Genomic DNA, 23,608 nt, shown 5'->3' on the forward strand with positions numbered 1-23,608 from the left:
AAGGCCCAATTTGTAACAAATAAGAGAAGAAAACTTCATTTTCAGATACTTTAAATGATCTTAAGACATTGAAAAAGACAGATATTCTTGCTACACATGTTATTGGTCAATAAAAAAATCAGATGGAAAAGTCATAGCTTCTTGAATGCTTAGAATTTAAGACTAAAAAGTAATATCTCAAGTAAATATTAAAAATTGACTAAATTATAATTTTGTGTTTACTTAACTCTTTCTCCTCCTAGGAGTTAGGCAGGCAAAGGAGAAAATCTACTCTGTTACTACACATTCACCCCATAAAAATCACTGCCATTTTATGGCTCCAAGTGATTCTGCAAGATGTTCCAGGATTTCAGAAAATAGAAACCCTATCCTAGCTTAGAGCTGGAGTCCTATGTATTTAAGGAAAAATCACATTGGCTCCTTTAGGTGGTTGCCTCATATGTATTTGTTCTCTGTTTTATTCCATTTTGGTCTGTGGGAAGTGGGGACTCGAGAATTTCTCTTCTTATAGGAAGGACTTAGATATTCAGTCCAGTTACAAGCAGGGGGGTAGAGAACCTGTACTTACAAAGCAAACCCAAAATTTGTGTGTTCATTTGGAATAGCTTTCTGAGGGGAGTAGGGGTTGATGGAAATAATGGGGATGGCTAAAATTCCTCCAAACAACCCTTGGAACTGTCTCTGTTCAAGGGTGTAACTTATAAAAATGGTAGAATCTCCATAAATCAGCAACTCGTTTATCCAGCCTTATCAGGGAATGAACTGTTACCCATAACTAAATTTTCCAGATACCTACAGCCAAGCATTTGAAGCACCAAAACTTTTTTTAACTATTTTAATGAAAATTTTCCTTAAAGATATTTCATACTTCCCTTACTTAATATAGCAAAAAGTAACTTTATCATGATGACTAGGCTTCTCAAGATGAAATCTGTAATAAATAAATAAAAGTTAAACACACGCCTAAAAAAATATGATGAAATCTGTGACTCACCTGCACTGAGATATCAATAAGAATACTTGTTCAGTAGATGATGAATACCTATTACATACCAGGACTAGTACTAGCGAAGGTGCTAAGTAATCCAACAGCAAAGACAGAAACTGTGTCATCAGTGACAGAAGCCTGCGAAGATGCTGTAGTAGCACAAAGGAGCTCCCTCATCCAATTTGAGACAGTGCTGCACTAAAGGAAAACAGGTTGCTAGGCTTTAATAGTCTTTGTGCCTAATTTTTATAGTTCTTCTGTCTCCTACTTCAAAAACTGCCGGTCGTCCCTTCTCACTCCTATTAACTCCTTAAAGCCAAACACCGTGAGAAACAAACTCATCTTTGTTTCTTAAAGTGGGGTAAACGTCCTGGCAAGTTTGTTGAATGCTTTTAGTTAAATCTGTGTTAATATTTCCAGTAGTCCTGTTCCTTCAGTGTTCTAGACTATGCTACGAAAACCTGCTGCTAATAATGTATTAAGTAATGAAACTTACTAAAACAGTAACCCTATTTTACACATCATTCCACGCCATATAGAATCTGGATGAGATTCCCACAGTGGTACCATCTCCTGTAGAATAAGGCACATGTGCTTAGTAATAACATTTTTTGAGTCTTTTTTTTTTCTTTACTTGACTATATCGTGAATGTTTGACACTTTTGCAAATGCAGCATTAGAATATTTGAAGTATAAAAAAGGTAAACATTAAGCAGAAGATAACTGCTCTAAGATCAGTTTAGGCCACACGCTGGTAAGTTATACAATAATTTAGTTTTTAGGATTAAGAATCAAATGAATTCTAGTGTATAGAGGAGATTATGGTAACTGCTTGCTGCTTACCTTCCTTTTGCTTCTTATACAGTAGCATTATGTGTAGAATGAGCACTTGAACCTGGGAATCTCAGGAGCATTCTGAGAATACTCCCAGAAGTGTCTAAGGGATATGAAGAAAACAGCAAAGCTTCCTGCAACCTCATCCTAGGACATTATTTTTGACAGATAGGAGCAAAATTTGCCCTTGAGCCATTCTTTTTCTAAGTCACACACACCCAAGCTCTCAGACAGGGTACTTCCCTTCAAGAAGCCTCAGTTTCTGCATGTATACTATAATCAAATTGGACCCTATGATTTCTAAGGCCCATTATTTCTCTAATACTCTGTGATTCTAAAGGGAGATCAAAGACCCCAGAGAATGAATGGAGGCCTCTAGGATGTCTCTATGTCTTTGTTTGTCACAACCCAACCACAGCTGTTGCGAAGTCCCAGAATAGGATCATTTTTATTTGTACCCAAATGGCTCCTTCTCCATTTAGTGTCTTGCCATGTAACCTCCACGTAGCAGTGCACAAGAAAATGAAGTGTGAGATCAATTCAGACAGTGGGATTGGAAAACATGCTGCCACAGTCATCCTGAAGGACTAGAATATAGCCATTCTTCATAATTTATAAGCTTTAAGTACTGTTTTTCTACAATTGGGGAAAAACGATGGCTTTAAGTATCTGAAGAGAATAAAAATTAGGATATTCATTAACAAATATTAACAGAAGTCTACTGAAAACCGTCACCATTGAGTAGTGCAGGAAAATGCTACAGTCTTAGCACCAACTCCTTACACAACACGAATATAAAATTATGACCAAATTTTGTGGGCAATGAGAATGACTTTATAAAGAATGTATACCCAGTTCATTTCAATAATGACATGTGTTCAAAATTAATAATTTATGAGAAATAAAACAGTTCTTTGTCTCAATACTAATAGTTTATGATGAATGTGCAAAGCAAAGAAAATTCAATTAGTTCAGAGTGAGAAACACCATCTTGCTCCCAAATACTTCATCATGGAACTCATACTCAAGGGCACAATATAAGTTTGTAGAAGGATAAAATCTTTGAAATTCTAACAGCACTCTGAAGGAGAAATTACAGGCAAAACCCATTTTTTTGCACTTCATGGATATTGCATTTTCTACAAATTGAAGATTCATGGCAACCCTGCTACGAGTGTGTCTGTCAGCCCCATTTTTCCAAGAGCATTTGCTCACTTCATGTCTCTGTGCCACATTTTGGTAATTCTCACAATATTCCTAACTTTTTCATTATTATATTATATTTGTTATGGTGATTTGTGATCAGTGATCTTTGATGTTACTATCTTAAGGTTTTGGGGCACCAGGTACCACACCCATATAAGATGGCAAACTTAATAAATGTGTGTTCTGACTGCTCCACCAACTAGCCGTTCCCCAGCCCCTCTCCCTCTCCTCAGGCCTCCCTATTCCCTGAGACACAATATTGAAATTAGGCCAATTAATATCCCTATAATGGAGGGATAAGGAAGTGAAAGGAAGAGTTGCACATCTCTCACTTAAAATCAAAAGCTAGAAATGATTAAGCTTAGTGAGGAAGGCATGTCAAAACCCCGAGATAGGCCAAAAGCTAGGCCTTTTGTGCCAAACAGCCATGTTGTGAAGGCAAAGGAAAAGTTCTTAAAGGAAATGAAAAGTCCTACTCCAGTGAACACATGAATGATAAGAAAGCAAAACAGCCTTATTGCTGATACGGAGAAAGTTTTAGTGCTCTGGATAGACGAAAACAGCCACAATGTTCCCTTCAGTCAAAGATGAACCTGCAATATTGCTGAGGTATGCCTGTAAATATTAGCAGAAAGTAGCTAACTGAACATGCCCATTTTATTTTTAACATCTTTTTTGGAGTATAATTGCTTTACAATGGTGTGTTAGTTTCTGCTTTATAACAAAGTGAATCAGCTATACATATACATATATCCCCATATCCCCTCCCTCTTATGTCTCCCTTCCACCCCTCTAGGTGGTCACAAAGCACCGAGCTGATCTCCCTGTGCTATAAGGCTGCTTCCCACTAGCTATCTATTTTACATTTGGTGGTTGTACATATGTCCATGCCACTCTCTCACTTCGTCCCAGCTTACATTTCCCCCTCCCCGTGTCCTCAAGTACATTCTCTATGTCTTTGTCTTTATTCCTGTCCTGCCCCTAGGTTCTTCATAACCTTTTTTTCTTAGATTCCATATATATGTGTTAGCATACGGTATTTGTTTTTCTCTTTCTGACTTACTTCACTCTGTATGACAGACTCTAGGTCCATCCACCTCACTACAAATAACTCAATTTCGTTTCTTTTTATGGCTGAGTAATATTCCATTGTATATATGTGCCACATCTTCTTTATCCATTCATCTGTCAGTGGACACTTAGCTTGCTTCCATGTCCAGGCTGTTGTAAATAGAGCTGCAGTGAACATTGTCATACATGACTCTTTTTGAATTATGGTTTTCTCAGGGTATATGCCCAGTAGTGGATTGCTGGGTCGTATGGTAAGAACATGCCCTTTTTTTTTTAATTTTTCAATTTTATTTTATTTATTTTTTTATACAGCAAGTTCTTATTAGTCATCAATTTTATACACATCAGTGTATACATGTCAATGCCAATCGCCCAATTCATCACACCACCACCCCCACCCCCCGCTGCTTTCCCCCCTTGGTGTCCATACATTTGTTCTCTACATCTGTGTCTCAATTTCTGCTCTGCAAACCGGTTCATCTGTACCATTTTTCTAGGTTCCACATATATGCATTAATATACAATATTTGTTTTTCTCTTTCTGACTTACTTCACTCTGTATGACAGTCTCTAGATCCATCCACGTCTCTACAAATGACCCAATTGCGTTCCTTTCTATGGCTGAGTAATATCCCACTGTATATATGTACCACATCTTCTTTATCTATTTGTCTGTCGATGGGCATTTAGGTTGCCTCCATGACCTGGCTATTGTAAATAGTGCTGCAATGAACATTGGGGTGCATGTGTCTTTTTGAATTATGGTTTTCTCTGCGTATATGCCCAATAGTGGGATTGCTGGGTCATATGGTAATTCTATTTTCAGTTTTTTAAGGAAACTCCATACTGTTCTCCATAGTGGCTGTATCCATTTACATTCCCACCAACAGTGCAAGAGGGTTCCCTTTTCTCCACACCCTCTCCAGCATTTGTTGTTTGTAGATTTTCTGATGATGCCCATTTTAACTGGTGTGAGGTGATACCTCAATAAGTTTTCATTTGCATTTCACTAATAATTAGTGATGTTGAGCAGCTTTTCATGTGCTTCTTGGCCATCTGTATGTCTTCTTTGGAGAAACGTCAATTTAGGTCTTCTGCTCATTTTTGGATTGGGTTGTTTGTTTTTTTAATATTGAGCTGCATGAGCTGTTCATATATTTTGGAGATTAATCCTTTCTCCGTTGATTCGTTTCCAAATATTTTCTCCCATTCTGAGGGTCGTCTTTTCATCTTCTTTATGGTTTCCTTTGCTGTGCAAAAGCTTTGAAGTTTCATCAGGTCCCATTTGTTTATTTTTGTTTTTATTTCCATTACTCTACGAGGTGGATCAAAAAAGATCTTGCTGTGATTTATGTCAAAGAGTGTTCTTCCTATGTTTTCCTCTAAGAGTTTTATAGTGTCCAGTCTTACATTTAGGTCTCTAATCCATTTTGAGTTTATTTTTGTGTATGGTGTTAGGGAGTGTTCTAATTTCATTCTTTTACATGTAGCTGTCCAGTTTTCCCAGCACCACTTATTGAAGAGACTGTCTTTTCTCTGTTGTATATCCTCGCCTCCTTTGTCATAGATTAGTTGACCATAGGTGCATGGGTTTATCTCTGGGCTTTCTATCTTGTTCCATTGATCTATGTTTCTGTTTTCGTGCAAGTACCATATTGTCTTGATTACTGTAGCTTTGTAGTATAGTCTGAAGTCAGGGAGTCTGATTCCTCCAGCTCCATTTTTTTCCCTCAAGACTGCTTTGGCTATTCGGGGTCTTTTGTGTCTCCATACAAATTTTAAGATTTTTTATTCTAGTTTGGTAAAAAATGCCATTGGTAATTTGATAGGGATTGCATTGAATCTGTAGATTGCTTTGGGTAGTATAGTCATTTTCACAATATTGATTCTTCCAACCCGAGTACATGGTATATCTCTCCATCTGTTTGTATCATCTTTACTTTCTTTCATCAGTGTCTTATAGTTTTCTGCATACAGGTCTTTTCTCTCCCTAGGTAGGTTTATTCCTAGGTATTTTATTCTTTTTGTTGCAATGGTAAATGGGAGTGTTTCCTTAATTTCTCTTTCTGATTTTTCATCATTAGTGTATAGGAATGCAAGAGATTTCTGTGCATTAATTTTGTATCCTGCAACTTTACCAAATTCATTGATTAGGTCTAGTAGTTTTCTGGTGGCATCTTTAGGATTCTCTATGTATAGTATCATGTCATCTGCAAACAGTGACAGTTTTACTTCTTCTTTTCCAATTTGTATTGATTTCATCTCTTTTTCTTCTCTGATTGCCGTGGCTAGGACTTCCAAAACTATGTTGAATAATAGTGAGAGTGGACATCCTTGTCTTGTTCCTGATCTTAGAGGAAATGCCTTCAGTTTTTCACCATTGAGAATGATATTTGCTGTGGGTTTGTCATATATGGCCTTTATTATGTTGAAGTAGGTTCCCTCTATGCCCACTTTCTGGAGAGTTTTTATCATAAATGGGTGTTGAATTTTGTCAAAAGCTTTTTCTGTATCTATTGAGATGATCATATGGTTTTTATTCTTCAATTTGTTAATATGGTTTATCACATTTATTGATTTACATATATTGAAGAATCCTTGCATCCCTGGGGTAAATCCCACTTGATCGTGGTGTATGATCCTTTTAATGTGTTGTTGAATTCTGTTTGCTAGTATTTTGTTTAGGATTTTTGCATCTATATTCATCAGTGATATTGGTCTGTAATTTTATTTTTTTGTAGTATCTTTGTCTGGTTTTGGTATCAGGGTGATGGTGGCCTCATAGAATGAGTTTGGGAGTGTTCCTCCCTCCGCAATGTTTTGGAAGAGTTTGAGAAGGATGGGTGTTAGCTCTTCTCTAAATGTCTGATAGAATTCACCTGAGAAGCCATCTGGTCCTGGACTTTTGTTTGTTGGAAGATTTTTAATCAAAGTTTCAATTTCCTTACTTGTGATTGGTCTGTTCATATTTTCTATCTCTTCCTGGTTCAGTCTTGGAAGGTTATACCTTTCTAAGAATTTGTCCATTTCTTCCAGGTTGTCCATTTTATTGGCATAGAGTTGCTTGTAGTAGTCTCGTAGGATGCTTTGTATTTCTGTGGTGTCTGTTGTAACTTCTCCTTTTTCATTTCTAATTTTATTGATTTGAGTCCTCTCCCTCTTTTCCTTGATGAGTCTGGCTAATGGTTTATCAATTTTGTTTATCTTCTCAAAGAACCAGCTTTTAGTTTTATTGATCTTTGCTATAATTTTCTTTGTTTCTATTTCATTTATTTCTGCTGTGAGCTTTATGATATCTTTCCTTCTGCTAACTTTGGGTTTTGTTTGTTCTTCTTACTCTAGTTCCTGTAGGTGTAAGGTTAGATTGTTTTTTTGAGATTTTTCTTGTTTCTTGAGGTAGGCTTGTATAGCTATAAACTTCCCTCTTAGAACTGCTTTTGCTGCATCACATAGGTTTTGGATCGTCGTGTTTTCATTGTCATTTGTCTCTAGGTATTTTTTGATTTCCTCTTTGATTTCTTCACTGATCTCTTGGTTATTTAGTAACGTATTGTTTAGTCTCCATGTGTTTGTGTTTTTTACGTTTTTTCCCCAGTAATTGATTTCTAATCTCATAGCGTTGTGGTCAGAAAAGGTGCTTGATATGACTTCAGTTTTCTTAAATTTACAGTGTCTTGATTGGTGACCCAAGATGTGATCTATCCTGGAGAATGTTCCATGCACACTTGAGAAGAAAGTGTAATCTGCTGTTTTTGGATGGAATGTCCTGTAAATATCAATTAAATCTATCTGGTCTATTGTGTCATTTAAAGTTTCTGTTTCCTTATTTATTTTCATTTTGGATGATCTGTCCATGAGTATAAGTGAGGTGTTAAAGTTCCCCACTATTGTTGTGTTACTGTCAATTTCCTCTTTTATAGCTGTTAGCAGTTGCCTTATGTGTTGAGGTGCTCCTATGTTGGGTGCATATATATTTATAATTGTTATATCTTTTTCTTGGTTTGATCCCTTGATCATTATGGAGTGCCCTTCCTTATCTCTTGTAACATTCTTTATTTTAAAGTCTATTTTATATGATATGAGTATTGCTACTCCAGCTTTCTTTTGATTTCCATTTGCATGGAATATCTTTTTCCATCCCCTCACTTTCAGTGTGTATGTGTCCCTAGGTCTGAAGTGGGTCTCTTGCAGACAGCATATATATGGGTCTTGTTTTTGTATCCATTCAGCAAGCCTGTGTCTTTTGGTGGGAACATTTAATCCATTCACCTTTAAGGTAATTATCGATATATATATGTCCCTATGACCATTTTCTGAATTGTTTTGGGTTTGTTTTTGTAGGTCATTTTCTTCTCTTGTGTTTCCCACTTAGAGAAGTTCCTTTAGCATTTGTTGTAGAGCTGGCTTGGTGGTGCTGAATTCTCTTAGCTCTTGCTTCTCTGTAAAGCTTTTGATTTCTCCATCGAATATGAATGAGATCCTTGCTGGGTAGAGTAATCTTGGTTGTAGGTTCTTCCCTTTCATCACTTTAATTATATCATGCCACTCCCTTCTGGCTTGTAGAGTTTCTGCTGAGAGATCAGCTGTTAACCTTATGGGAGTTCCCTTGTATGTTATTTGTCGTTTTTCCCTTGCCGCTTTCAATAATTTTTCTTTGTCTTTAATTTTTGCCAGTTTGATTACTATGTGTCTTGGTATGTTTCTCCTTGGGTTTATCCTGTATGGGACTCGCTGTACTTCCTGGACTTGGGTGGCTATTTCCTTTCCCGTGTTAGGGAAGTTTTCGACTATAATCTCGTCAAAGATTTTCTCGGGTCCTTTGTCTCTCTCTTTTCCTTCTGGGACCCCTATAATGCAAATGTTGTTGTGTTTAATGTTGTCCCAGAGGTCTCTTAGGCTGTCTTCATTTCTTTTCATTCTTTTTTCTTTAGTCTGTTCTGCAGCAGTGAATTCCACCGTTCTGTCTTCCAGGTCACTTATCCATTCTTCTGCCTCAGTTATTCTGCTATTGATTCCTTCTAGTGTAGTTTTCATTTCAGTTATTGTATTGTTCACCTCTGTTTGTTTGTTCTTTAATTCTTCTAGGTCTTTGTTAAACATTTCTTGCATCTTCTAGATCTTTGCCTCCATTCTTTTTCCGAGGTCCTGGGTCATCTTCACTATCATTATTCTGAATTCTTTTTCTGGAAGGTTGCCTATCTCCACTACATTTAGTTGTTTTTCTGTGGTTTTATCTTGTACCTTCATCTGCTACATAGCCCTCTGCCTTTTCATCTTGTCTGTCTTTCTCTGAATGTGGTTTTTGTTCCACTGGCTGCAGGATTGTAGTTCCTCTTGCTTCTGCTGTCTGCCCTCTAGTGGATGAGGCTATCTAAGAGGCTTGTGCAAGTTTCCTAATGGGAGGGACTGGTGGTGGGTAGAGCTGACTGTTGCTCTGGTGGGCAGAGCTCAGTAAAACTTTAATCCACTTGACTGCTGATGGGTGGGGCTGGGTTCCCTCCCTGTTGGTTGTTTGGCCTGAGGCGACCCAGCACTGGAGCCTACCCGGGCTGTTTGGTGGGGCTAATGGCGGACTCTGGGAGGGCTCACGCCAAGGAGTACTTCCCAGAACTTCTGCTGCCAGTGTCCTTGTCCCCACGGTGAGCCACAGCCACTGCCCACCTCTGCAGGAGACCCTCCAATACTAGCAGGTAGGTCTGATTCAGTCTCCCCTGGGGTCACTGCTCCTTCCCCTGGGTCCCGATGCACACACTACTTTGTGTGTGCCCTCCAAGAGTGGAGTCTTTGTTTCCCCCAGTCCTGTCGAAGTCCTGCAATCAAATCCCACTAGCCTTCAAAGTCTGATTCTCTAGGAATTCCTCCTCCCGTTGCCAGACCCCTGGTTGGGAACCTGACGTGGGGCTCAGAACCTTCACTCCAGTGGGTGGACTTCTGTGGTATAAGTGTTCTCCAGTCTGTGGGTCACCCACCCAGCAGTAATGGGATTTGATTTTAGTGTGATTGCACCCCTCCTGCTGTCTCATTTTGCCTTCACCTTTGTCTTTGGATGTGGGGTATCATTTTTGGTGAGTTCCAGTGTCTTCCTGTCAATGATTGTCCAGCAGCTAGTTGTGATTCTGGTGTTCTCTCAAGAGGGAGTGAGAGCACGTCCTTCTACTCTGCCATCTTGGTTCCTGTCATTCCTTGTTCTGAGTGCCCCCAAATTAAACAGCTAATGCTGAGTTCTGCTATCTAGTCTCATGCCCATTTTTAAAATACCTTCTCATCCCCTATAATACAACCTTCAAATTGACAATCTTCCCAACTTCTATAAAGTGATTCCATCATTATCCTTGCCATAGTTGATCCTTCCTTCTCCCTATCTCTTATCCAGCCCCCATATCTAAATAGTAAACAGATTCTCTCCTATATTCCTTTGCAAAAATCTCAAATTCCACCCCACTCTCCCCAAGCCTTTTGCCATTACCCCAGTGATAGGTCGTAACTTAAATAGGCTCATTTTCTACCTCTAATAGAGGTAGAAAATTTTTATGATAGAAAATCATAACAGGATGAGAGCTACAAAACCATGAAGCTCAACCCTCATACTTTACAGATAAGGAAAAGGAGGGCCAACCCTGTCAACTACCTTGGCTACCATGGCCCTAGGTGGCAAGTGCTGACCATAGTGGGAGAACTAGAGCTGAATCTCCAGCATGGCACTCTATAATCTGTGGGAAATGTGGCCTGTTAATGCCAACCAAGGAGCAATGAAGAACTAAGAGGGTACTAAAAGAAGAGCATCGAGAGGGAAGATGAGTGAAAGGCACTGAAGACACACACTCTGTTGACTTCCCAATTTTGCTTCATGCTGGCCCTGAAGAGGGCTATTACTTGAATGTGTCCTTAAAGCCAATAATGAGAGCATTCTCATTGCTCATGTGTACATGCAGTTGTCACTATTGGTCTGCCTCCTGGGAAGGCCAGATGCTATCACTACACTGATGTGATTTTCACCTACATAATGCAAATAAACTTTTCATTAAATTATAAGTTTAAGAAACATATACCGTTGTGACATTAAACTGTAAAGTCAGGCTTATCTCTTTTTTTATGGAAGTATAGTTGATTTACAATATTGTGTTAGTTTCAGGTGTACAGCAAAGTAATTCACTTTTATATATATTATATATATATATATTTTATATATTTTTTCAGATTATTTTTCATTGTAGCTTATTACAAGATCATGAATATAGTTCCCTGAGCTATATAGTAAATCCTTGTTGCTTATCTTTTTTATGTATAGTAGTATGTATCTGTTAATTTCCCATACTCCTATTTTATAACTCCCCCACTCCCTTTCCCCTTTGTTAACCGTAAGTTTGTTTTCTATGTCTGTGAGTCTGTTTCTGTTTAATACATACATTCATTTGTATTATTTTTTAGATTCCACATATAAGTGATATTATATATTTGTCTTTGTCTGACTTACTTCACATAGTATAATATTATCTAGGTCCAACCATGTTGCTACAAATGGCAATATTTCATTCTTTTTTATAATGCTGAGTAATACTCTATTACATATATATATTTGATCCTTCAAATATATATATATGTATATATATATATGTGTGTGTGTGTATATATATATATATATTTATACACACACACACACATATATATACCACTTCTTCTTGAACCTGTTGGCATTTGGGTTGGTTCCATGTCTTGACTATTGTACATAGTGCTGCTATGAACCGAGGAATGTGTGTATCTTTTTGAATTAGAGTTTTCATTGTCTCAATATGTATGCCCAGGAGTGGGATTCCTGGGTCATGTGGTAGTTCTATTTTTAGTTTTTTAAGGAATCTCCATACTGTCTTCCATAGTGGCTGCACCAATTTACATTCCCACCAACAGTGTAGGAGGGTTCCCTTTTTTCCACACCCTCTCCAGCATTTATTATTTGTAGACTTTTTTTTTATAAAGCTTTTTTTTTTTTTTTTTTTTTGGCTCTGTTGGGTCTTCGTTGCTGCATGCGGGCTTTCTCTAGTTGCTGTGAGCAGGGGCTACTCTTCATTGCAGTGCGCGGTCTTCTCATTGTGGTGGCTTCTCTTGTTGTGGAGCACAGGCTCTAGGCACGTGGGCTTCAGTAGTTGCAGTGTGTGGGCTCAGTAGTTGTGGCTCAAGGACTCTAAGCACAGGCTCAGTAGTTGTGGCGCATGGGCTTAGTTGCTCTGCGGCCTGTGAGATCTTCCTGGACCAGGGCTCGAACCCATGTCCCCTGCATTGGCAGGCAGATTCTTAACCACTGTGCCACCAGGGATGTCCCTATTTGTAGACTTTTTGATGATAGCTATTCTGACTGGTGTGAGGTAATACCTCATTGTGGTTTTGATTTGCTTTTCTCTAATAATTAACAATGTTGAGCATCTTTTCATGTGCCTGTTGGTCATCTGTATGTCTTCTTTCGAGAAATGTCTATTTAGGTTTTCTGCCCATTTTTTGATGGGGTGGTTTGCTTTTTCGATATTGAGTTGTATGAGCTGCTTGTATATTTTAGATATTAACCCCTTGTTGGTTGCATCGTTTGCAAATATTTTCTCCCATTCAGTAGGTTGCCTTTTTGTTTTGTTGATGGTTTCCTTTGCTGTGCAAAAGCTTTTAAGTTTGATTAGGTCCCATTTGTTTATTTTTGCTTTTATTTCTTTTGCCTTGAGAAACTGATTTAAGAAAATATTGCTACAACTTATGTCCGAGAATGTTTTGCCTGTGTTCTCTTCTGTTTTATGGTGTCATGTCTTATATTTAGATCATTTAACCATTTTGAGTTTATTTTTGTATATGGTGTGAGGGAATGTTCTATTTCATTGATTTACGTGTAGCTGTCTAGCTTTCCCAGCACCACTTATTGACGAGACTGTATTTACTCCATTGTATACTCTAAGTAGATTAATTGACTGTATGTGTGTGAGTTTATTTCTGGGCTCTATAAGTCTGTTCCATTGATCCATATATCTCTTTTTTTGCCAATACCATGATGTTCTGATTACTGTAGCTTTGTAGTATTGTCTAAAATCTGGAAGGGTTGTGCCTCCAGGTTTGCTCTTTTTCCTCAGGATTGCTTTGGCAATTCTAAGTCTTTTGTGGTTCCATATAAATTTTAGGATTATTTGTTCTAGTTCTGTGAAAAATGTCATGGGTATTTTGATAGGGATTGCATTAAATTTGTAGATTGCTTCAGGCAGTATGACCAATTTGATAATACTAATTTTTCTAATCCAAGAGCATTGGATATCTTTCCGTTTCTTTGAATCTTCTTCAGTTTCTTTTGTTAGTGTTTTATAGTTTTTAGCAAATAGTTCTTTCACCTCCTTGGTTAAGCTTATTCCTAGTTACTTTTTTTGGACACAATTTTAAATGGACTTTTTTTTTTACTTTCTCTTTCTGATACTTCATTGTAGTGTAAAGAAATGAAACAGATTTCTGTATATTAATCTTGTATTCTGCTACCTTGCTGAATTCATGTATTAGATCTAATACTTTTTGTGTGGAGACTTTAGGTTTCTCTATATAGAGGTTCATGTCATCTACAAATGGTGACAGTTTTACTTCTTCCCTTCCAATTTGGATAGCTTTTATTTCTTTTTCTTACTTGATTGCTGTGACTACAGCTTCCAATATGATGTTGAATAACAGTGGAGAGGGTGGGCATCCTTGTCTTGTTCCTGAATTTAGCAGGAAGGCCTTCAGCTTTTCACCATCGAGTATTAGGTTGGCTGTGGGTTTGTTGTAAATGCCTTTATTATGTTGAGATATGTTCCCTCTGTACCCATTTTGGTGAGAGTTTTTGTCATGAATGGATGTTGACTTTGGTCAAATGCTTTTTCTGTGTCTATTGAGATGATCACGTGTTTTTTGCCTTTCCTTTTCTTAATATGGTGTATCACATTGATTTATTTGTGTATGTTGAACCATCCTTACGACCCTGGGATAAATCCAACTTGATCATGATGTAGGTCTTTTTTATGTATTGTTGGGTTCAGTTTGCTAATATTTTGTTGAGGATTTTTACATCTATATTCATCAAAGATATTGTCCTGTAACTTTCTTTTCTGGTAGTGTCTTTGTCTGGTTTTGGTATCAGGGTGATGGCTTCACAGAATGAATTTGAGAGTGTTCCTTCCTCTTCAGTTTTTTGGTTTTTTTTTTGAATAGGTTGAGAAGGATAGGGAAGGATAGGTATAAGTAATTCCCCAGTGAAGCCATCTGGTTCTGGATTTTTGTTTGCAGGGAGTTTTTTTTTTTAAATTATTGCAGATTCTATTTTACATCTAGTGATCAGTCTGCTCAAATCATCTGTTTCTTCTTAACTCAATTTTGGCAGGCTGTTTCTAAAAACGTGTCCATTTCTAGGTTGTCCAATTTATTGGCATATAACTGTTCATAGTATTCTCTTATGATTTTTTGTACTTCTGCAGTATCCGTTGTTATTTCTCCACTTTCATTTCTTATTTTGTTTATTTGGGTCCTCTTTCTTTTCTTCTTGGTGAGCTTGGCTAGAGGTTTGTCGATTTTGTTTCTCTTTTCCAAAAAACATCTCTTGGTTTCATTGATGCTTTCAATTGCTATTCTGTTCTCTACTTAATTTATTTTCTCTCTGATCTTTATTATTTCAGTCCTTCTGCTGACTTTGAGTTTTGTTCTTCTTTTTCTGATTTTTTAAGTGGTAGGTTAGGTTTTTTAAGATTTTTCTTGTTCCTTGAGGAAGGCCTGTATTACTATGAACTTCCCTTCTAGAACTGCTTTTGCTGCATCCCATAGTTTTTGTAAAGTTGTGTTTTCATTGTCAGTTGTCTTGAAGTATTTTCTGATTTCATTATTGACCCATTGGTTTTTTAATAGCATCTTGTTTAGTCTCCATGTGTTCTTTTCCCATTTTTCTTCTTGTGGTTGATTTCTAGTTTCATACCATTGTGGTTAGAAAAGATACTTGAAATAATTTCTAGCCTCTTAAATTTGTTGAGGCTTGTTTTGTGACCTAATATGTGGTCTATCCTAGAGAATGTTCCATGCACACTTGGCAAGAATGTGTATTCTGGGTGTTTTGGATGTAGGGTCCTGTAGATACCAGATAAGTCCACCTTGTCTGTTATATCATTTAGGACCTCTGTTGCCTTATTGGTTTTCTGTCTAGAATATCTGTCCATTGATGTCAGTGGGGTTTTAAAGACTCCTACTGTTGTATTCCTGTTAAGTTCTCCCTTTATGTCTGTTAGTATTTGTTTTATATCTTTCGGTGCTCCTATATTGGGTGCATGCACATTAATGAGTGTAATATCCTCTTCTTGTATTGGTCCCTTTTTCATAATATAAAGTCCTTCTTTGTCCCTCCTTATGGACTTTGTTTTAAAGTCTGTTTTGTTTGATATGAGTATTGCTACCCCTGCTTTCTTGTCATTTCCATTTGCATGAAATATCTTTTTCCATCCTCTTACTTTCAGTCTGTGTGTGTCTTTCACCTTGAAGTGTCTCTCTTGTAAGTGACATATTGTAGGTTCTTGTTTTCTTATCCAATCTGCTGCTCTGTGTCTTTTGATCAGAGCATTTGTTCCATTGACATTTAAAGTAATTATTGATAGGTATGTACTTATTGCCATTTTAAACCTTGTTTTCCTGTCAATATTGTAGTTCTTTGTTTCTTCTTTTTGTTTTTCCTTTTGTGCTTTGATGGTTCTTTTGTATTATGCTTGAGTTCCTTTCTTTTTGGTATCTGTGAACCTATGGTATGTTCTTGATTTGTGGTTACCCTGGTTTTCAAGTATGTTGACCCCTAACTATATCTATTTGCTTTAAACTGATAGTCATACAAGCTTAAACACACTCTAAACAATCCACATTTTTATAGTTTGCTCCCCCACATTCTTTGATTTTGATGTCCTATTTTACATCTTACCTTTTTGCTGCTAATTGTTGTTATAATCACTTTTACAAAAAAATTTTGATTGTTTTTTAATCTATGTACTAGCTTTGGTGATCTCAGTCCTTTTATATATTTGCCTTTTCTATTGTGACTGTCCCTTTCCTATAGATTCTTGTTTCTTTTCTGTTTAGAGAAGACCCTTCAATATATCTTCTAGGATAGGTTTAGTATTGCTGAATTCTTTTGGGTTTTGCTTGTCTGAGAAATTCTTTATCTGTCCTTCTATTCTAAATGATAATCTTGCTGGGTAGAGTATTCTAGGTTTCAGGTTTTCCCTTTCAGGACTTTGAATATATCATGCCACTCCCTTCTGGCCTGCAAAGTTTCTGCAGAGAAATCAGCTGATAGCCTTATGGGGGTTCTCATGTAACTGACTCTTTGTTTTCTCTTGCTTTTAGAATCCTCTCTTTATCTTTAACTTTTGCCATTTTAATTATGATACGTGTTGGTGTGCATCTGTTTGGGTTCATCTTGTTTGGGATCCTCTGTGCTTCTTGTACTTGGATATCTGTTTCCTTCTTTAGGTTTGGGAAGTTTTCAGCAATAATTTCTCCAAATACACTTTCAATCTCCTTTTCTCTCTCTTTTCCTTCTGGAACCCAGCTTATGCATAGTTTGGCATACTTTATATTATCCTATAGATTTTGTATGCTGCTTTCATTTTTTTCATTTGTCTTTCTGTCTGCTCTTCTGATTGGGTGATTTCCATTAATATGTCCTCCAGATCACATATTCATTCTTCTGTGTTATTTAGTCTGCTATTCATTGCTTCTAGATTGGTTTTTATCTCACTAACTGAGTTGTCTAATTTTGATTTGATATTTTCTAGTTCCTTACTACAGTGATCTGCATTTCTATCAATCTTTTAATTCCTTTAGAATTTTTATTACCTCCTTTTTTGAACTCAGGGTATAGTAGACTGGTGAGGTCTGTTTCATTATTTGTTCTTTCAGGGGATTTCTTTTATTTTAATTTGGAGTAGTTTCTCTGCTTTTTCATTTTACTTAACTTTCTCTGTCTCTATGAATTTAGGAGAAACAGTTATCTACTGTGGTCTTGAAGGGGTATTTTTATTTGGAAGCATCCCTGTGTAGACTGTGAATCCAATATTCTGGTGCAAGGGCTGGTTTCAGTATGGGTACCAGCCACATCTTTCCTCAGAGTGTGCTGGTTGTTATCCCCTTGATAGGGGAGTAACTGGTGTGGTGTCCAGAGCCTACGCTGGATGTTGGGTGGGGCCTCCTCCTTGCTCTGTGGCTGTTACAGCCCTGTCAGCAGTGGTGTCTGCTCCCCAGTTGTCAGAGTAAAAGCCCTGAGGGTCAGGTTCACTCAGGCTCCTTTGAACTTGAGTGCATTACCTGCTCCAAAGGAGGTGACTGCTGAAGCAAGTGAGGCCCGTGTCATCACAGTGAATCTATGCATTACCCATGCAGACATGGGCGGTTCTGTCTAGAAGCAGCCAAATGCCACATCTCTTTTCCTGTTGTGTTCATCCCAGACCTAGTGCTAGGCTGTGGTGTGGAATGGGCTGGTGCTGTGGTCTGGGGCTTTGTGGCTGCAGGAATCAAGGTGGTTGTGCTGCTGCCTGAGACCTAGGCTGCCTCTGTGCCAGACCTCTCCCAGGACCTGTCCGTGCCAGATGCTGCTCCAAGTTGCGGTGTGGGGTGGGCAGAGCCAGTGAACTCCCTTTGGGAAACCAACCACTGCATACTCCTACCCAGGGGCTCTCCATCTGAGACTCAGCACCCCCTGAGCATCTCTGTAGCATCACCCTTTGCAGGCGCCGACAAAATCCACCACAGCTGGACCCGCCCCTGCCATGCAAGCAGTGACAAAGAGCTCTGCAGTCTGGCCCGGACTATACCCCAGGCCCTCCAAGCTATCTCCACTAAGCAAGATCAAGTCCTCTCCCAGGGTCTGTCTGCCAGAGATTCAGTGCTTAGCCATTGCACGTATTTGTAGCCCCGCCCGGTGCACACCTGATATTGGGAAGTGCGGCAAGCCAGCTGCCAGTCTCTCTCTGTCCTGATTGTCAGCAAGCCAGCACACATGCACTCCTCACAAGTAGAGTCTGGGCTTCTCCAGCCCCTCTATCTGTCCCAGCGGATTTCCCAGCAGGCAAGGGGGCTCCCCAGGGTCTGCCCACGTAGACCTTTTCTCTTTTATAGATCCCTCCCAGGGACACCAGTCCTGTCCTGATTCCTTTTTTTCCATCCTACTCAGTTATGTGGAGATCTTTCTTGCAGCTTTGGTTATATAGGAGATCTTCTGCCAGTCTCCAGCTGGTTTTCTGTGAGAAATGTTCCACATGTAGATGTATTTTTGATGTGTTTGTGGGGGAAGGTGAGCTCCACATTCTCCCCTCCGCTATCTTGATCCCCCTCCAGGCGTATCTCTTTCTTTAAGGAAAACCATACTCTAAAACCTAGCTGTGATGAAGGGGTTAAAGTAAACTTGGAATGCATCATAAAGAGCAGCGGACTTCTCTGTAAAATCTATTTCAGAGAATTCCTATCCTATTCAGGATAACATAATCATCCAGACCCTCGCAAACTCTGTGCTTAGTAGGATGGAGTATGGTCTGCTGTCAACACTGCTTCCCAGCAACTTAGTGATGCTGTTAAGGAACCTTCTTAAACAGGTTCTATGGCTGGCAGAGAGAATTTATCACCCTGGCATTGCTGAGAAAGTCATCTGGAGTACACAGAAAACAAATGTTCTTTTCCTTGATTCTAAGACCTTAATATTCAAAGTATAAGTGATTGAAGATACTTTCTGAGTAGTTTAGAGTGTCATAGGAAAGACATAAATTTTATTCAAGTTTATTGTGAGAATCTTTGTTGTGGAGCCATTCATGTTTTTCCTTCTGGTTATCTCAACTGAGATACAATACTCAGGAAATTAAGGTCATAAGGTTAAGTGCCTATGTGGTCTTGTCCCAGGGACCAGATCCACTGAGCTTTTCCTAACATTCTTATACCAGATGATTAAGATTAAAATGAGCATCAAGGACATCCTTGAAGGGAGCATAAATGTGTTTTAAATGAGCAAATTGCATTCAGAGAAAGATGGAGGTAATACTGAAGTGTGGTTCAGGTTGGAGAGTGGGACGATGGGAGGACAGACTCATTCCCTGCATCTTGGTGACTGCAGAGGTTTAAGAGCTCCTAGTTTACCAATGAGGCTAAAGGTCTTAACACAAGATGAGGGCTGCCTCCTTGAGTCATTTACCAATTGCCACTTCAGAGGGAAGCGTCTGCTTTCCAGACACAGACATGGGTTAAGACCAGCGTTAGGGACACAGCCACAGGCTGTACCAGAAACAGACAGTAGAAGAGCCGCAGCCACATTAGCAGAACATTTATATCTTCTGCTTATCATCCTTTTCCATGCAGTTAGCAGAGGTCGGGCTAACTGAGGCAGCCAACATATGCTGCCAGTCACCTCCAGAGCCCCTCAGAAGTCAAGAGACTTTGAAGTTCTCAGTATATGTAGAAATGAAGAAATGTCTAAACAGAGTTACAAAATGTACATTTTTAATATTTACATTTAACAAATGACCGCCTGTAAAGCACACCAAAAAAACATGAAAATAGTAATTACGGGATTTATGAAACTACTAAGTCCTTGTGCGCTATGGATGGTGTGGTCCAGATAATGGGATATAAGTTTAAAGTAGTCTGATGGGTATTGTCTCCTTTTGGTCCTTTCAGTGCAACGCCAGACATAATATTCGTGTTTATACTTGAGACCCTTCATGACTGGGAAGCCCAGGCAAGATGGCTCCCTGAGTTCCCCTGTGAAGGATACTGTTAACCTCTCCCAAGTTTTCCTAGTTGAAAATCTTTCCTTAACCATAAGCCTATCACACCACCTGCTCCAACTTACTGTGATATTCTAAAGGAGGCAAAAAGACAATTTGCAAACAACCAAAAGGATTTTAGAATGTAAGTTGACTCCATACTATTGATAAATATAAAATCATAGAATCCTTTAGAGCTGTAAGCAATCATAGAAATTATCTACAACTAAGCTTCTTATTTTACTGACGAGGAGAGTCGCCTCTGAGCATCTTACAGACTCGGAGATTCTTTTCAGGTAAGTGTCAAGGATGTATGCTGTAACCATGGAGACACGGCACATGTCAGGGATTGAAAAAAGGAAGGAAGCTTTCCTGTGGTCTGGGTGGGAGGATGCACCCCAACGTGGAGAGACCAGGAGAGAGTTCCCAGGAAGAGAGATCGGAGTATTGTTCATTTACAAAGATAAGCCCTGGAAGAAGAACAGAAAGGTTGTCTGTAATAGAAGGAGTTCCTTGTAGCTGGGGTGGCAGCGGGCGTGATATGGAGGAAAGCAAGACAAGGAGGTCTTTTCGGAAACGTTTTCTTGGGGAAACACTTTAAGTTTTTTGTGCTTAACTAAAATGATTACTCTTGGCCAGTTATGGTATTCTTATGTGCCAGGAAGCGAGAAATGGCTTAATGAGGATGCCCATCGATTTTTATGAGGACAAATTGGCAGGGTCCAATTCTTCTGTCTATGATATCAAGGTCACTGCCTAGCTGTCTTATTGCCTTAAAGGGGAGAAAGGATGGGCATCCTACCCTTTAGGTACCTGATGCTGTTCCGGAAACAAATCAAAGAGAGGTAAACAGAAGAGCAGCCAGTCTTGTCCTATCCAGCAGGCAGGACAGAAGTCTGAGCCTCTACTTTCCCCAGGGCCCCATTCCCCTCCCACTGACATACACACATGCGCATGCACGCACACAGACACACACACAGAGCCCTTAGATTTCCTATTTTCAGTGGGAAGAACAGGGATGGGCACCTTGTAAGAGGGCCCATGTGGGAACAGCAAGGTGGAGTCCAGGCTGTACTCAGCTGACATGGGTGATGCCTTTGGCACATGTTTATAAGGGGCAATGTGCTGGGGGATTCCTCATACCAAGTGGTGCATTGGGAGGGGATGCTGAAGAACTGTTTTGTAATGGACCTTTACTGATATGTGGAAGGCAGCAAATTGTTGATTTATTCTTTCTCAATGAGAATTGCCTGCTTTATTTTAAAATTTAACTCCAAACTTTGACTTTATAGAGAAAAGCACATAATTAGTGAAGAAATAAAACTCCTAAGACAGCGACAGGAAAGAGTTGACAAGGAGCTTCATAGGTTTGTTTCTTATTCAAATCATAGTGCTTAAAAACATTTTAATTGAACAAATGTGTTACATAAACCACAATGGGTTTAATATGTAAAAATTCATTAACTGGAATATCTGCAGAAGTTTTCTACTCCGTAGTTCATCTAGAGTAACACTAACTTTGTTATCCACATAATCACTCTAATTTAATTAATTGCTAAACATTATCATCATCTCCTTTTACTCTACCAGATATAGGACTTAAGCTGAGGGCCTTTTAAATATAGACTCATAACCATGGGAAGATGTAAACTAGAAAAACAACCTATTTAGCTGGTCTCAGGCTAGTTCTTTGTCCCTTTCTGCCCCTGCTGCTTCCCCTATACATACAAACATTGTACCCCACTGAAACAAGGAAAGTTGGGCATATTTGTTTATTTTATGACAGTGTAAAAAAGAAAACTATAAAGTGTTGGGACTAACCCACTTCTTCCAGTACATCCACATAGGCAAGAATAAATGTCAGATGAGTACAGCCCTTCAAATAAACCCCTGTGGGAAACCACAATTTTGTGCCAGTCATGCTGCCATACTTCTAATTGCTATTTTGGAACTTATAAAGCTAGTCTCCCAGTCACATGAGAAAATTCAACTCATTACTTTAAAATCTTACTTCATTTTTCACTAAAAATTTTATCACCCAGCTTTCCCCTTCACAACACATAAGATCTGATTCCAGATGACTTTTACTAGTTCCCAAAAATCAAATCTATAGAGGACAGGATTTCTCACCACTCAAGATATGGAAAAGGATGCAGACTGGTTTTCAGAGGAACTCACAAGAAGCACTCAAATATGTTTTATGCGATGGCACATAGCTGGAGAAAGTGAAGGGGAAAATACTCATTTGGGTATATAACTCCCACGTGCCTGTTAAATTTATAGGCACAGTGTCCAAGTTTCTATATGTAATCTTCAAAAAAAGATAGTCATGGAAAGGAAAGATAGAAAGATGGGAGATTGGGTAGTGGTGACGCTTGCAAAACTTTGTGAATATACTAAAACCTACTGAATTTTATACTTCGAAAGGGTGGATTTTAGGTTATGTAACATATCACAAAGCTGTTATTAAAAAAAAAAGAAGAGGGGAACTGTAAATTAAAGTGAGTTGGAAAATGTAAAATAGATAGCTAGTGGGAGGCAGCCACATAGCACAGGGAGATCAGCTCGGTGCTTTGTGACCACCTAGAGGGGTGAGATGGGGAGGGTAGGAGGGAGACGCAAGAGGGAGGAGATATGGGGATATATGTATATGTATAGCTGATTCACTTTGTTATAAAGCAGAAACTAACACACCATTGTAAAGCAATTATACTCCAATAAAGATGTTTAAAAACATGATACAATAAAAAAATACAATTACTATAAAAAAAAAAAGTGGGTTGGAAGATGGATAGATTTTCACAAAGTGAGATGAACCAGTCTCAGGATGACTTGAAGTCAAGAAGATTCTAAGAGTGTGTTACTGAAAGAAGGGCACCAGGGATATTTAAATAGGACTATGAGAAAGAGACTCAGAGCCAGATTTTAGAAAAGCAGGGAAGAATAGTCCAAAAGAGTAGTAAGAAGTGAGGAGAAAACCTAGGTTAAGGAGATAAAATTGGCAGAGATAAAGTAGAGAAAGAGTAAGGGAGTATTTGTTAGTCAGAGAATACTAACTCAAGAGGCCCCTCAGAGGTAGCCCTACTGGGTCCCCTCAGGGGACCCCCTAGGCTATATGCTAGAGAAACCTAGAGCAGGCCTTATAGGGGTTTAGCTAATCCAAAGTTCATGTTTCAGCAAAGTGTATTTGGAATTTTTAGAAAATTTCACTTCCTACAGATTTCACAGAATAATTTCAAATGTTTCACTTGAAAATCGCCAGTGAAATCAATAGCCTTATACCATTTTTCATTTTTCTTTCTCTCATCTGTGTTTCTCTTGCTGTCTCTCCCTTGTCCCAAGTTCCTATCGTTCCTTGCCTGGCCTACCTCTGCTTCTGTCTTTATCCGTAGATCTCTGGAAAGTTTCCTGCTGCCTCTTCAATTCAATTATTCAACTCCTTAAAAATATTTCTTGAATGAGTACATGGTGACAGAAATCATGATAGATTCCTGGATCCCCACCCTTGATGAGCTTACAGTCTAGTAAGCGCCCCCCTCACCCTTTATCCTTTTCCATCTCTCTTTCTCTCTCTCCCCCAGATCTTTCCCGGGCCAGTCCCTTTTACTCTTCCCTCCCCAGTGACTCATCTTAAAATCTGCACTGGAGCCCAGTGAGTGGAATTAGTTAAGGGAATACTTACTGTGTGAACCATCTCACTGAAAAGGATGCTTCACTGCTGGGATGCAGTGTCACACAG

The 23,608-nt window shown here is 38.8% G+C and overlaps 1 protein-coding gene across 2 annotated transcripts in view; it reads left to right on the forward strand.

The window, feature by feature from the left end:
- FAM227B (family with sequence similarity 227 member B) overlaps positions 1–23,608 on the forward strand; it is a 268,773-nt gene that overhangs the window by 241,798 nt on the left and 3,367 nt on the right. The window contains exon 13 of one of the 2 annotated variants that reach the window (XM_036842850.1): positions 19,939–20,014. The exons of the other annotated variant lie outside the window; for it this stretch is intronic. Coding sequence (XP_036698745.1) covers positions 19,939–20,014 — 76 coding nt within the window. The remainder of the gene's footprint in view (positions 1–19,938; positions 20,015–23,608) is intronic. 2 annotated transcript variants of the gene reach the window in all.

This window comes from Balaenoptera musculus, chromosome 2 (assembly GCF_009873245.2).
Source record: "Balaenoptera musculus isolate JJ_BM4_2016_0621 chromosome 2, mBalMus1.pri.v3, whole genome shotgun sequence".
Taxonomy (NCBI): Eukaryota; Metazoa; Chordata; class Mammalia; order Artiodactyla; family Balaenopteridae; genus Balaenoptera; species Balaenoptera musculus.